Source organism: Canis aureus, chromosome 27 (assembly GCF_053574225.1).
Source record: "Canis aureus isolate CA01 chromosome 27, VMU_Caureus_v.1.0, whole genome shotgun sequence".
Classification (NCBI taxonomy): domain Eukaryota; kingdom Metazoa; phylum Chordata; class Mammalia; order Carnivora; family Canidae; genus Canis; species Canis aureus.
In genome coordinates this window covers 11,970,551-11,986,276 of record NC_135637.1, presented here as the reverse complement: position 1 = coordinate 11,986,276, position 15,726 = coordinate 11,970,551, and the positions used below count along the sequence as shown (strand labels likewise).

The following is a 15,726-nucleotide window of genomic DNA, read 5'->3' as shown; positions in this document are numbered from 1 at the left end:
GAAGCCAGTTTTGCTGAGAACATACTGAAAAACTAACTTACAAGGACAAGATATTTACAACAGGATGAGTAGACTCAAGTTCTTGGCTCACCTTATATTTAGCAGTATCTGGAGTGTCCAACTGGGTTGTGAAAGAAAGCTCTGATTCTGAATTCAAGGAAAATCCTTCAGATGTTTCCATCAATTTATCAAAATTATTTTCATCAGGCTCTTCCGGATTAATAAAGAATAGTGCGGGTTTATCTGTTTTTAGAAAGGGTATTTTAAAACGACATACAATATGTATATTATATATATATATATAAATAATATTTTGGAAACAGTTTTTAGTAGTATTAAGGCTGATGTGAAAAAAAAATTGTGTCTCTTTCCATATTTACTTTACCCAAAATTTCTTGAATCTTATTAATAAACAGGATCTCCAGACTCAGCCTGCTTCTCTAACAGCGTAGAAATATCGGTTTCTAAAGCCTGCAGGCAAATAGCACAACAGAAGCCAATAATAGCCAATCATTCTCCAGCTCACAGAGTGAGGAGCCTCCTGCATTAACCTCTAAGGCAAAGTTCTCTGCAAATGGCCACAGGGACAACAGATGTTGCTTCTGTCTTTACACAACCACCTCCAAATCAAAGCCCAGAAGAATGATGTGCTGTGTATAGAACATATCAGGAGATGGACAAAATGGGCTGGTATGTTCACTTGCCTGATGTTATGTCCTAGAACCTAACAATGACTGACTGGTCACTACTTTAGATTATAAATCCCAGAGCACTGGGGCACCTGGGTGGCTCAATCAGTTAAGCGTCCTACTCTTGATTTCCTCTCAGGTCATGATTCAGGGTTGTGAGATTGAGCCCCAAGTCCGTGCTGGGTGTGGAGCCTCCTTAAGATTCTCTCTCACTCCCTCTGCCATTCCCCTCTCCTCTCTCCCTGCCAACAACAACAACAACAAAAAAGAAATTGCAGAGCATTAGCCTAGTTTTCAACTGAAGGGAACAAATTCAAAATATACAGATGATCTGAAAAGATGATGAAGCTTAATTGATGAAACATAAATACAATTCTCATCTTAGATATCTTGCTAACATTTTACACTTACAGGTACTTTGGATCTAAACACTTAGTTGAGCTAAATGCTCAGATAAAAATAAAGATCCTGTTTTCATGCAAATATTCTTAGTAAAAATAAAAGAGAAAAAAGGAAATTGAAACCAAAGCTGAACCTGATTTTTAACCATTGAACCAAGAGGAAATAAAATATATATATATACACACATACATACATATATATATATGTATAACCTAAATAAATCTAGATTCCTATGTGTGTCTACATATTGTAAACACCAGAGAAAGAAGTATGAGATTTCAAAAGACAACTTCATAAGCACATTAGTTTTAAAGAAAATGTGCATGCCCATAGGTCTATAAAGTTACTTGCAGTAGCCTGTGAAATGCCCTCAGAAGATGCACCTTAGTCAAACTTTAAACTGATTGCTTTAAATCTACCTGAATGAGACATTTTTCCATATAACAACTTTTTAAAGAAAAAACTTTCCAGGGCTTCTCAAAGGGTATCACCATCAAATACTTACAGTTTGTAATATGAATGCAGAAAATAGATGGATTAATCTGGTCAACAAGTTTAAATATCCTTTGAGGTGGATTTGCTGTAAAATTCAATGAATAGATGGCTGCTTTTTGACTACAAAACTGACTATCGCCCCTGAAAATTAAAAAATAATAATACAAAATTGTTAAGGCTTTTGCACACAATCTTAGCAAGATTATTTAAAAACTGTCAGATGCCTGAACTGTACTGTGTTAACAACTACATGGAAGATATTTATGAAAGTGTGATGTTAGACTTCAATCCATTTTTATTTAGTTTACTCGGTGTTAAAATGTTTAGCATTTGAAACTTTTTCCTCTAAAAGGTAAAATATTAAGACAAACCTTTAAGGAAATCTCGTCAAGTACGGAATACAGATCAGGGTATAATTTTGATGTAAATGAACCTTGTAAACTCTGACACATCAATCATATAAAATTTTGCAGAACTTCAGGTTGTCTGTAAGTAACCAGAATGGATCCAAAATTCCTTGTCTTTAGAATAAAGCAGTCTTCAAAGGACTATGAAAATCAGAAAATGTGAAGTCATCTAGAAATCTGGGGGCTTAGAAGTTAGGATATAGTCAAGACTTCAACCAATCCCAGACTTGACAAACTCTAATCAATTTGATACAGACATGGTGTGGAGGGGCACCCAGGTGGCTCAGTCGGTTGAGCACCTGCCTTCAGCTCAGGTCATGATCCTAGGTTTCTGGGATCCAGTCCTGCATCAGGCTCTCTGTTCAGTGGGGAGCCTGCTTCTCCCTCTCGCTCTGCTGCTCCCCCTTCTTGTGCTCTCTTGCTGTCAAATAAATAAAGTCTTAAAAAAATATGGTGTGGAGATAGAGATGTAACAAAAAAGGGATCATAACCCATCTACTGTTATAAAGCCTTTTCTCAATCTGTATTGCCCAATATTTCCCAAGTCATTGATATGTTTTTACAATATTATATGAAATGGCTTCGTTGTATACCAACTTACTACAATACTCTAAATGTTTCAGTCAATTCTCTGCTATTAGTTTGGGTTGTTTCTAGTTTTCCCTGATTACATATAATGCTATAACATCATCCTTGCACATATATTTTTATGAATGTCTCCAGCTATTTCCTTGGGCTATGTTCCCTGAAGTGGAGTTGCTGGGTCAGAAGTTAGATGTGTTGCTCAAGACTTCTAAGACCTATTGTCACATCTCCCTCCAAAAAGGAAAGATGTGTGCTCTTGCCAAGAATAGATACTATCCAGTTTCTACCCTTTGCCAATTTCATAGGTAAAAATTTGTTATCTCATTTTATTTTGAATTTTCTCATTTACTAGGGAGCTTAAACGTTTTCCCATATAGTTATTGCTCACTGGTATTTCTTCTTCAGTAAGGTGCTTCTTCACATCTATTGACCATTTTTTATTAGAATGTTTGTCTTCTCATTGGTTTGTGAGAATCCAGTTTTAAGAATCCCCTTTGAGTATCATATGTTGTAAATATTTTGTCTCTGTTTGGCTACCTTTCAATTTTACGGTGTTTGTCATCTAGTAATTTTAATTTTTTTAATAAATTATCAATCTTTCCTTTTGTGGTTTGCCTGTGGGCTTATGCTTAAAAGACATTCCCTAGCCCAAGATTAACAAATGTTTACCTATGTTTTTCCATTTTTTCATTAAATTTTTTGAACACTTCACTCCTTGATCTATTGGTAATTTACTTTGGTATAATGCTATGAAGCAGAAATCTAACATTTTTATTTTTCAATAGTTATCTTACATCATTTACTGAATTTATCTCATTGTAAAATACCATATTTACTATACATTAAATAAATAAGAAAAAAATACATGATACTTCTTTAAAATCAGTAGGCATAACTGATTGTTGGTCTTTCTATTCTCTTCCCCTGATCTACCTATCTTGAAACAATACACATTATTTTCATTACTGTAATGTTACAAATGTTTAAAACCTGATTGTTTGCTCTTCTTGTTCAATAATGGAAGGTCTTGGCTGTTCTCACATTTATTTTTCTAGATGAATTTTAGAATCTTTTTTTTTTTTTTAAGATTTTATGTATTTATTCATGAGAGACACAAGGAGAGAGGCAGAGACATAGGCAGAGGGAGAAGCAGGCTCCATGCAGGGAGCCCGATGTGGGACTCAATCCCGGGACCCCAGGTTCACACCCTGGGCCGAAGGCAGACGCTCAACTGCTGAGCCACCCAGGCATCCCAATTTTAGAATCTTTTTGACACATTACTCCTTCCCTGACTGGAACGACACTTATAAATTAAGTTTTTATGAGTTAGTTTACTTATATAATGATTCTTCCCATCCCATTACATAAACTATCTCTCCATTTATTCAAATGTTTTGTCTATTTCAAGTTTTCTTCACATAAATTCTGAGCACTTCTTATGTGACTTTTTAAAAAAAGATTTTATTTATTTATTCATAAGAGACACAGAGAAAGGCAGACACAGGCAGAGGGAGAAGCAGGCTCCCCACTGGGAACAGGGTACAGGACTCGATCTGGGAACTCCAGGATCATGCTCTGAGCCAAAGGCAGACACTCAATCACTGAGCCACCCAAGCATCCCCTTATGTGACATTTCTATTGAGTGCTATGAATAAGACCTATTTCCATTATGTTTTTTGATGATTATTGCTACAGTATAAGGAAGCTAAAGTGACCACTTTTCGAAAAGCCCTGTATAGGTCTAATGGTATATTAATCATTACTGTGGGCATAAAAATATTTTTTTAAATTTTTATTTATTTATGATAGTCAGAGAGAGAGAGAGAGAGAGAGAGAGGCAGAGACACAGGCAGAGGGAGAAGCAGGCTCCATGCACCAGGAGCCCGACATGGGATTCGATCCCGGGTCTCCAGGATCACGCCCTGGGCCAAAGGCAGGTGCTAAACCGCTGCGCCACCCAGGGATCCCCATAAAAATATTTTTGAAAAAATATTAGTATTTATGAGAAAACATCTAGCACTGATAAATTTATGAGGCCTACTATGTCTTAAAGGACGTGCACGAGTCAGACAGAGAAGGAATGGCTAATCAAGTGCAAGAATGGCATTGGCCAAGGATGGGTAATGTTCTGGTGGGGTCTAGAAAACTCTTGAGTACCAAAGTTAGACTGCATGGAGGATTCAAGATGGGGGTTAGTAGGAAAAAGGATCTGAAAGAGTTTGGGGATGGATCTGAATCCAAGCTAAGGAAGGAGTCTGTAGGTAATGAGAGCTTCTAAAGGCTTTTTAGCAAGTGAGTGACAAGATGATGAGTGAGCTTATACAGAGGGGGTAGGAATGGGCAGACACAAGGGCAATGCAGCAGAAATGCTGCAGGAATGCAGGCAATGCTGAAGGAATGCAGCAGAAGGGGACTCCTTTTTTTTTTTTTTTTTAGAAGGGGACTCCTTACTCTTCCTCTTCCAGTCTGCCCACTCTCAAATCCTGCACAGTGGATCAGTATCAGTTCTGTGTATCTCTCTAGTCATGGGGAGGAGAGTACCTATTCATCCATATCTGCAACAGTTTCTTACTCGGCTCCCTGCTACCAGGCTTAGCCCCTGTGACCACTGACCTTGAGGTTTTGGTAACCTCTTTAGCTGGCACCTGTGTCCCAAGACTCATTCATGGAGCTTCCTACTGGAAATGGGTTCTCCCAACCCTGGGACAGGGATGAAAGGAACTCAGAGGAAGACAAGACTTTGAGGAGGATCCAGGAGTAAATTTTGATGGGATCAGAGAGGGCATCCCTCTGAGCTCCCTGTCTAGACTGTACAGCCTCGAGACTATACCAGGAGGAGGAGGTACTATGCAGGAGAGCCACCAGTGGTTTGGGGGTATGAAGTCCCCCAGGGCCTCAGAAGACTGGCTCTTTGGGGTACAGGGTCCCAGATTCTCCTGTGAGATCCTCTCCCCTGGATGAAGGCCAATGACTGGGTGGGTGGGAGACCAGAATGAATGAAAGGCCATTCATGCTGCTTAAGATGGGAATCGAATCGCCTCACCCCCTGATGCCCTGCAGAATTCAGGACAAAATCCAAACCCCTCAGCATACACTGAAAACCTCTCAGGCTTGGACCCCTACCACTGTCGCACACTCTTCTCAGCCTCCTTCTCCTTCTAGCTTCACCACACTGAGCTACCAGCAGTTAAGGCAACAGTCATACTCCTTCACCCCCAAGACTCTGCCATGCGGCTCCTTTAACCTAGAATGCCTTCCTCTGACACTATGCTGGCCAATTTCTACCTGTCCTTCAGGACCCACTCAGATCGTCTTTTCTAGAAAGCCTTCCCTAGTCCAATTGCCCAGGTTAGATGCCACTCCTCTGAGTGGTCTCCATGCCTGGGGCAGAACTGTCACTCACTCCTCTATCTCCCTTACTGCACTCCTTACTCAGTGAGCTCCATGAGGGCAGGGCTACACACCTAGCCCACCTTATAATCCTGGTGCTCATGAAGGTATGGTAAGGTATGAAAGAAGGCTAGATGGGAGAAGGGAAAGGGGAGGCAGGAGTCAGGGTAGCCTCCAGGTTCTGGCCTACTTGTCTGCCTGAGAAAACAATGGTAGAGAAGCCAAGAAAAATACCAGAGTGTTGGTTAGGGGTGGAGGGGAAAATTTTATTCATCGATTCAACTCACTTCCTTCTTTTTTTTTTTTAAAGATTTTGTTAATTTGTTCATAAGCGACACACAGAGAGAGGCAGAAACACACGCACAGGGAGAAGCAGGCTTCATGCAGGGAGCCTGAAATGGGACTCGATTCTGGGACTTCGGGATCATGACCTGAGCCAAAGGCAGACTCTCAACCGCTGAGCCACCCAGGCGTCCCCGATTCAACTCACTTCTAATGAGGGCCAACTATGTGGCAAAAATTGCGCTAGGCACTAGGGGCATAAGGGATATTATTCTTGCTCTTATGAAGTTTACATCTAGTGAAGAAAACAGACATTAATCCACTAATCTTAACAATAAATTTATAAATCATTAGATGATAGGATTAGCTGTTGACAGTTTAGCAGATGTAAACAAGCCTTTCATGAATTAGAACCTACATAATGAGAATAATCAATTAATTGGGATTATTAATTTTAATTTCATTATTTCCATGCTTCGTATTTAGAAGAAAGTCATAAGCAAAACTAACTCAAAAAAAAAAAAGAAATCATGAGGTCCTTTCTTGAGGGCACTATGGATTCAGCTCTAACTTCTATACCAGAGGTCCACAAACCACACCTAATTTTATAAATAAAGATTTACTGAAAGATAGTCATGTCCATTCATTTACATGGCTGCTTTTGCTCATCAATGGTAGAGGTAAGAAAGTTGCAACAGAGACCACTGGCCTGTGAACCTTAAAATATTTACTATGTGGCCTTTTACTGAAAAAGCTTGCTGACCCACATTCTAAATAGTTTATATCTAAAATTTGGTATTGACTAATACAAGAAAAAATGACATTCTAAAGTATGATCTCCAATGGAGCCAAAATCTGACTCTCAGGCTTATACTTATTAAGGCAGAAAAGCAGAATGATTTCTAACAAAGACTGAACCACTCAGTAGTCCAGATATCCAGAAAAATAATCTAATTACAACATACCATTCTCCAAACATTTTTACAATACTATAAGCAGATTCAATTTCCCATTGGTCATTAAGGTAGTTTCTCATGAGGGGAAGCTGGATGGGTCAGTCAGCTACGGGTCTGACTCTTGTTTCAGCTCAGGTCATGATTTCATGGGTAGTAAGATGGAGCATGGAGCCTGCTTGAGATTCTCTCTCTCCATCTGCCTCTGCCCCTCCACCTGCTTGTGCACATGTGTGCACTGTCTATTTCTCTCTCTCTCAAAATAAGTAAAATCTTAAAAAAAAAAAAAAGATAGTTTCTTATGGGAAAAACACATTGTACTTCCAAAAAGCATTCAATCTATTAAGTATCAATTGCTACAATTTGCTACAAGTCTAAATTTGAGGTGGCTATCTCTGAATATTATTTGGTCCCATTCCAAATAATTAACCTCTTTTAAGTGCTGTATTTTTCAAAGAGCTTTGAAATCTGAATTACAAGAAACAAATCATTCAGAAGATATTATTTACCTTGTAATCAACTGGGAATATCCTTTTCCACTGTTCTCCTATACAGTGTGAACTGTGAGAATTCCTAGATTTACGTATCAGAAAAGTATAAACAAAGCTTTCCTGTTTAATTTTTTGTTACAAGTACTATGTCCACAACAAAAGCTGTAAAATTCAACTGCATTTTCCACCTTAGGCTATATACATGAGACTAGTCCACTTACACAAAAATGTGCACATTATCTGTTTACAAATCAGAGTGAAATGTAATTCAATCTCTGAATACAAAGATTTCCTTATATTCTTAACAAAGTATACCCTCTCTTCTTTTTTCCCTGCACTATCATCTGGCTGGATGCAAATAAGGGAGCGATACTCTTCCACATATTGGTTTGGACAGCATGGCTTCTTAATGCAAAATACTGGAAACCAGGTTTGGGTTTTTCAGCCTGGAAGATTTCTCACTTTTTGTCCCTAGATTTTTTATAATCTCGGTCCAATTTCATCAAAACTGCATGCGTTACAAACTTACGTGACAATTGGAACTGAACAGGCAGAAAAGACACTGAAATCCATGGAGCTGCAATCAGGATCACAACAGCAATTGACGTCACACTGTGCTGGAGTCAGGTCACAGACACACAGAGCAGCAACTATAGAAACAAAAGAGGTGGGATGCAGAACTTCACCATCAGCAGGGTGTGACTGCCCCCTGCCACTGCAAAGTACCAAAAGTCTATTTCATAAAAAGGTCCATTTTATTTTTCCTATTGCACTTTGGGGAAAACCTGTGAAGTGAAAATTAGTCCATTTGGATGCTTCTTAATCTGAGATTTCCCCAAAGTAGCTAATCATCTGACTCACTAGGAAATTTCTGTTTGTGCTCAACCTATAAAGACTGATTTGGTAAGCTATGAAACCCAGGCATTTGTGTTTTTCAAAAACTATCCAGGTGATGCTGATAACTTAAGAACCAGCATGCTAAAACATTTACTGGACCGTAAGAACCACTGGTCTAATAGAACAGATTCCCAAGTTCCTCCTGTGGAGATTCTGATTCAGAGGAAAAGCCCAATGAAGGCCACTAGGAATCAAGAGTTCTCAAACTTGTTTCTCTCTTCAAGTATCACCTGTGGCTTTGAAGTTGAGCCCACATTCACAAACTATTGACCAAGAATCAAATTGGCTCAGGTGCTTTGTACTTGGCATTTTGGAAATATCTTTGGTAATTTAGACAATAAAGCATAAGGGGGATAGAAATCTTTGCAACATTTTTCCTTTTTTTAGAGAGAGAGAGAGCACTGAGGAGGGGGGGAGGGCCAGAGAGAGAGAGAATCTTAAGCAGGCTCCATACCCTAGGCGGAGCCCCCAGAGGGGTCCAATCTCACAACCCTGAGATTATGACCTAAGCCCAAACCAAGAGTTGGACGTTTAACAGATTGAACCACCCAGGTGCCCACACATTTAATTTTTAATAATAGTGACTCTGGATTTTTTTTTTTTTTTTTTTTTTTTTTTAGGATTTTATTTATTTGGGAGACAGCGAGCAAGCACAAGCAGGCAGAGGAGCAGAGGGAGTGGAAAAAGCATACTTCCCATTGAGCAGGGAGCCTGGCATGGGGCTTGATCCCAGGACCCCAGGCAAAGGCTTAACTAACTGAGCCACCCAGGGTTTATCATTAAGCTCTTCCATCTTTAAAAGGGTCTTTTCCCCCATTTGATAAAATAAAATAGGGAACTAAAAATCCAGAGAGCCGGGGCACATGGGTGGTTCAACTGGTTAAGTGTCTGCCTTCGGCTAAGGTCATGATCTCAGGGTCCTGGGATCAAGCCAGGCATGGGGCTCTCTGCTCAGCTGGGAGTCTGCTTCTCCCTCTCCTACCCCTCCCTGCACTTAAGTACGCACTCTCTTGCTTTCTCTCAAATAAAATCTTGAAAATTTTTTTAAAAGCTTAAAAAATAGGGATCCCTGGGTGGCGCAGCGGTTTAGCGCCTGCCTTTGGCCCAGGGCGCGATCCTGGAGACCCGGGATCGAATCCCACATCGGGCTCCCGGTGCATGGAGCCTGCTTCTCCCTCTGCCTGTGTCTCTGCCTCTCTCTCTCTCTCTGTGTGACTATCATAAATAAAGTAAAAAAAAAATAAAATAAAAGCTTAAAAAATAAAAATATTGAATTAATGGTAGTAATTATTGCTAGGAAGGAGAGAATAAAATCAAGCTTCAGTCTTATGTCTCCTTTTTCAAAACAATAATCTCATGCAAAACAAGGATCTCAAGCAAATGCTGGTAGAGTCTATACAGCATTCTGATTTGCACGTATGAACTATTTCACAATAAAAATGAGCTTTACAAAACCATTGCTCAATAAAGGTAAAATATTTTGGAAAGAAGTGTATGAATACAAAAAGGAAGGTTTTGCCAATAAATAAACCTTTCTCTTTTTTTTTTAAGATTTTATTTATTTATTCATGAGAGACACAGAGAAAGAGGCAGAGACACAGACAGAGGGAGAAGCAGGCTCCATGCAGGGAGCTCGATGTGGGACTCAATCCCAGGTCTCCAGGATCAGGCCCTGGGCTGAAGGCGGCGCTAAACCGCTGAGCCACCTGGGCTGCCCTACATAATCCTTTCTTAATCTGAGACACAAAAGTCTTCCCCCTGAACTTTACATACTTACCTCTAGATAAGTGCTCCTTTACGTGCTTAGTAAAATGAAAAATCAACTTGTGCATGCTAACGTAAAAAATTGTGTTTAGGGCAGCCCCGGTGGCGCAGCGGTTTAGTGCCGCCTGCAGCCCGGGGCGTGATCCTGGAGACCCTGGATCCAGTCCTACGTCAGGCTCTCTGCATGGAGCCTGCTTCTCCCTCTGCCTGTGTCTCTGCGTCTCATTCTCTCTCTGTGTCTCTATGAATAAATAAATAAAATCTTTTTAAAAAATTGTGTTTAGGTTCCCTGCCTTATGTGTTTAAAATTACAATTTTGATTTTTCAGAACTCAGAACCTTTTTAAGTAGCTCTAAGACTAGTAAGGACAAAGCAATCATGTTTAATAACTACACTCAGGGATGAAAAAACCAAAAAGTCCCTCTCTGGGATGTGAGTATCCTTAATCTGCCAACAAGTGTCTACTGAGCACTCCCAGGCTCTAAGTAGCACTCAGCTGCTCCTCTACACCTCTTAACATGGACATGCCTGGCTCTAGAGAAAGACACTAAGGAACAGAGCTCAGATCAAGAAGAAAATTATCACTTTTCTCTTCCACCTGTAACCCATCCAGCACAGTGTGTCCAGTTATCCACTCAGAGCCCCTGTTCCAACTCAGGCCAAGACTGTGTTATAATATCAAGCAAGGAATTGACCTACCTGAAAAATGGGGATAATCCACATCATAAGGGATTAAATGAGATACATTACAAACCAGAAGCTTAGCACAGGGCTTGCTATACAGTAAGCAGTTAATAAATGCCAGCTGTCATCTATTATTATTTTCATGGGTCTTAAGAGGGGTCCTTTAAGAAGATGAAGTGCAGGAATGCCTGGGTGGCTCAGTGGTTGAGTGATCCCGGAGTTCTGGGATGGAGTTCAAATCTGGCTCCCTGCATGGAGCCTGCTGCTCCTTCTGCCTGTGTCTCTGCCTCTCTATCTGTCTCTCTCATAAATAATATCTTTTTTAAAAAAAAAGATGAAGTGCAAATTCATCCCCTCTCCTGGTGCTGGAAAAACAGCCCTGAACACATGCCCTAATAACAATGATTCAAGAATAGCTTCATTTTGGGGATAAATCACATAAACAGATGGAATACTTAAATGGATAAAAAGACAACTGAGTCCAAAAACTTTGGAGAATTTTGGATATCGAATACTATGCCATCATCTGTCCCCATTTATCACATATTTACTTCCCCTGACTAATTCACGAAGTCCGATATAAAAGCTTTGTTTATATACACTAAGATACAAATGTATTTCTCTGTACTTTTCCTCACTCATTTATACTTTTACTTATACATTTATACTTACTCCTCACTAATTTAAAAAGGAGGCCCTTTGGAGAAATGATGATTCAGGAACTGAAATCCTAGAGTCCAGGAGGTCACCCGAGGATGAGTTTTCTATTTACTAATACTGAGCCTTACTTAAGATCTTTTTCTCTTACTAAGGGGGAAAAATAGTGCATACCTATTGGAGTTAGAGGACATTTTTTTAAGTCAGAGGACCTAAAGGGGTTTTTTTTTGAGATCACAAACCCCTTTGAGAAACTGCTCACTGCTAACAACCGTCATCGAGAAAAATGCATATTCACAAAATTTTGCACTCGGAGTATCTCAGGGTCACAGCTATCCCTTCCAAGTCATCATGTCAAATCCGATTATAAAATATTCAGTAATGTCCAACTCCAGAATTAGACCACTTTCTAAGAAAGAGGTTAATTATCCCTCATGATGAATCCCTAAGTGGGCATAAACCCTCACCCCATAACTTCACACCTTCAACTCAACACAGGAGGCATCCTGGGGTTTCATAATTCGAGTCAACAGAAAAGGGCCTAGTCACATTTAGTAAACTAGACTTTTGGCGTCTCTTTTTGATAAACGAAAAGTTCAACACATCTTAAATGCATTCCATTTCCACAACTGCCCAGAAACTTTGGATTTACATAATTTCCGTCGCTGGCTGCAAAGGGGCAACGACTCGTGCATTTATTACCTTAAGCGTTAATGTTGTCCAGGACCACTGGAAGTAATTTTATAGATTTTATATTGTCCCACCTACGCTCTCTTGGGCCTCGGTTTTCCCTTCCGTATGAAAGGGACAATGAGGTCTACCCTACCGGTTGCTGAGACAATTAAGGCCCACGAAATACTCAGCAATGCCTGCCTGCGTACAGTGTTCAGTTAACGTTCGCTCTCATTAGGACATCCTCACCCGGGCTACCTGCTCCAGGTTGGATCATTCTGGATCCCTAGAACTACCACTTGGTACCCACCGTCCGTGACCGGGGTGGGCCTGGGGCCAGAGGATGGCACGGGGGCCTTGGGGGTTCCAGGGGGCCTAGGAGACAAGGCGGGTCGCAGAGTCGTCCGGGCCGCCTCCGCAGAGTTGAGGCCTTCCGTCGTCACAGGCTGAGGGGCCCTGGTCTGGGCGCTCACGGAGGCCCAGCAATCCAGGAGCATAAGCAGGAGCGGCGCGAGGCCCTGCGGCCCCATGGCCCCGCGGAACCCCACGCTACCAGCTGCCGGGACCGCGCGTTGCCTGGCAACCGCGGCGGGCTGGCGCGGGGCATTACGGGAAGGGTCCCACCAGGCCGCGCGCAGCGGCGGGGGCAGGGGGCGGGGCCTGAGCGAGACCGGCCTCTAGGAGCGAGAGCAGGGATAGGGGCGGAGACGGGGGTGGGTGGGGGTGGGGGTGGGGACAGGGGACGGGGTGGAGGTGGGGCGGGTGGGGACAGGGGACGGGGTGGAGGTGGGGCGGACGGGGGCGGGGGCCGGGGGTGGGGCCGGGGGCCGGGGGTGGGGCCGGGGGCCGGAGGCGGGACGGAGACCGGGACCGGGCGGAGTCGGGGTGGGACGAGGGCCTCGGATCTAGGGCTGTGTCGGGGCAAAGGACTTGTGAATCCCCGCGGTGGTTTCCAAACAGACTGCAGTGCTTGCGTATTTCCAGGTCCTGTCTCAGTAAGTCTAGGGCAGTGTTCAGGAATCCATATTTTTAACAAATGTCCTGACAAAACTAGTGAGGGGGACGGAAATTTGGGATCCTATCTCCTAAAGCTACTATCGAAAGAGCATAGAGAGCGCTTCATCGTCCTTGAATTTTCTGTCACGCACTGTCAACACTAGCTTTGCCTTTTTTTGTTGTAGATGGCCAGATCTAAGGAGGTCGTCAGACAACTTCTATTCACCCTGCTGTGATAAGGGGGACAAATGAACACAAGTTTTTTTTACAAACAAAAAATTGACAAAAATTAAGTAAAATGATATATACGTTTTAAAGGAAAAAAAAAAAAACTGTATATGACTCTATAAAATGACCTGGGGACCACAAGTTAGGAAAGCGCCTCCAATCTACATTGGCTTTTTTTTTTTTTTTTTTTTTTTTTACATTGGCTTGTTTATAAAGGTACCCCATTGGAGGGATGCTAGCTATCTTTGACACTTAATCTCCTTACAATTCAGAAGCACATGTCAAATCGAAATGTCATGGTATTTACTCAAGAAACACATTTACCAATTCAGAAAAAATGCCAAAACATACATATACCTATTTATATAGCAAAGCTAAATCATCAAAGTGGCAGCTTGAGCACCTTTCTCTGGCACACCTGACAAAGCGTAGAAAAATATAACTGGATCAAAGGTATACTACAGATAGTTCCTTTTTTTTTTTTTTCTACAAAGGATTGCTTTAACATCTGACTGAAATTCTGAACCATTTTTAACAGCTGATGTAATGCTTCCCTTAAAAAAACAAACAAAACTGTATTTCCCAAACCTTTATTTCGTAACTTCTAAATCCAGGATTTATTGTTTTTATAAACCTTCTCTTTACTTCCAGGTACTACTTCCTTTTCTATTCCTTGATATCTGTGAATCTCTTTGTCTTGTTTTCTTTCTTTTTTTTTTTTTTTGGTCTTTTTTTCTATTTTGAAATTAGGCTGTTGGATTAAACTTTGATGAAGAATCCTTTGACTCACATTTTCATTTTATGGTTTGGGAAATCATCTCACCACCCTTTTTGTCCAATCTCAAACACTTGGTAGGTTGCCCAAAGGTAATTTTATGACATCCTGCAAAGTTGAAAGGAGGGCTACATTAACTCAGATCCATTTTGCAAATCTTGGGAATATTGAAACTTTTCACTTCACAGGTGACCACTTCTGCCAGGCTTTTTTCATCTTTCTCCCTTTTTTCTGCCTTGCCCTTGTTAGGTTCCCTCATTAGGATGGAAGGACACAAGGAAAACCAATATCAATTTCCATATCTTATCTAAAACTGCATCATTTCAGTTGTGCATAAACGTTTGTGATTAAAAATGTCCATCTGTTTCTCTAGGATTATTGGCGATTTCAATTCCTTACAGCCTGTGCCAACATTGGGAGGAATAAAGACAATTCAGCTTTTTGGAATTCTGCATTTGGAAGCTGCCTTATATGAGGAGCCTAAAAATCCAAAGACAGGAGTGGCTAGGTGGAAAAATAGCTAAGGCTGACTTTCTAAGGCAGCATTAACCACTGTCTTGGTCTTTGGTGTAGTTTGGGGTGAACTTGTTTCTAACCTGTCTATAATTAGGTATCCAGTTTTTCCTATCTTTATTCAACTTAGCCAAATATTTTATAGATAGGGAGGCAGAACCATCAAGTTTCTAAAGGAATTACTTAGCACTACAAAGAGATCAAGGTTGTGTGAGAATAAAGGATTGACTACCATTTTGACTGAAGTGCGCAGTCCAGTAATTGATTTCTAAATCAACACCCAGGAGAAAAGAAGATAATCCTCAGCTTCTCTCCTCTTCCCATTCTTCATGTGCCCAGTCAACCACCAGGCACTATTCTTGTTCTGAAACATTATTGGGACAGGAAGACTATTTGAGCAGACTTCACATTCTTGGAAGTTCTCAAATTTACAAGTTTGACCTTTTCTGAAATGAAGTAATAAATATAGTCACAGACACTCACAAGAATGAAATAAGAATTCCTTGTTTGCCAGACAACTTTAAACCTGCATCCTATTAATAGACCATACTGCAGTTCCAATAAACTAGTTGGATTTTTTAAGAATAACTTTCGGTTTTATCATTTGCATATTGAAACATTTCAATCACAATGAAAGTTACTAAAAAGAACACCACTGAACACTGTACTGTGATCAGATTTGACATTTTGCCATACTTCCTCCATATTTCTTTTTAGTCAGTTTCATGAGGGATAGTTTATATACAGTATAAATTTGTGTACAGTTTTTGCCATACAGGTTTTTCTTATGCATCAATGTACAGCTTTTTTGGTATAGCTTTATGAGTTTTAACAAACACATACAAT

The 15,726-nt window shown here is 40.7% G+C and overlaps 1 protein-coding gene and 1 long non-coding RNA gene across 9 annotated transcripts in view; one reads left to right on the top strand and one right to left on the bottom strand.

The window, feature by feature from the left end:
• The window catches only part of TCTN1 (tectonic family member 1), a 37,728-nt gene extending 24,757 nt beyond the window's left edge, over positions 1–12,971 (bottom strand). For 3 of the 8 annotated variants that reach the window (XM_077875592.1, XM_077875591.1, XM_077875590.1), the window contains exons 1-4: positions 12,679–12,971; positions 8,224–8,344; positions 1,597–1,727; positions 92–243 (exon numbers count right to left, since the gene is read on the bottom strand). In XM_077875592.1, the coding sequence (XP_077731718.1) occupies positions 92–243; positions 1,597–1,727; positions 8,224–8,344; positions 12,679–12,898 (624 nt within the window). In that variant the 5' untranslated portion in view covers positions 12,899–12,971. Of the gene's footprint in view, positions 1–91; positions 244–1,596; positions 1,728–1,957; positions 2,135–8,223; positions 8,345–12,398; positions 12,418–12,678 lie in introns of those variants that run through there. The other 5 variants (XM_077875589.1, XM_077875593.1, XM_077875594.1 and 2 more) reach the window with 5 other exon arrangements.
• A 287-nt stretch (positions 12,972–13,258) lies between these two features.
• Positions 13,259–15,468, top strand: LOC144299484 (uncharacterized). The gene is made up of 2 exons (XR_013366190.1): positions 13,259–13,363; positions 14,741–15,468. It is a non-coding gene; the product is annotated as an uncharacterized LOC144299484 (long non-coding RNA).
• The last annotated feature ends 258 nt before the right edge of the window (positions 15,469–15,726 follow it).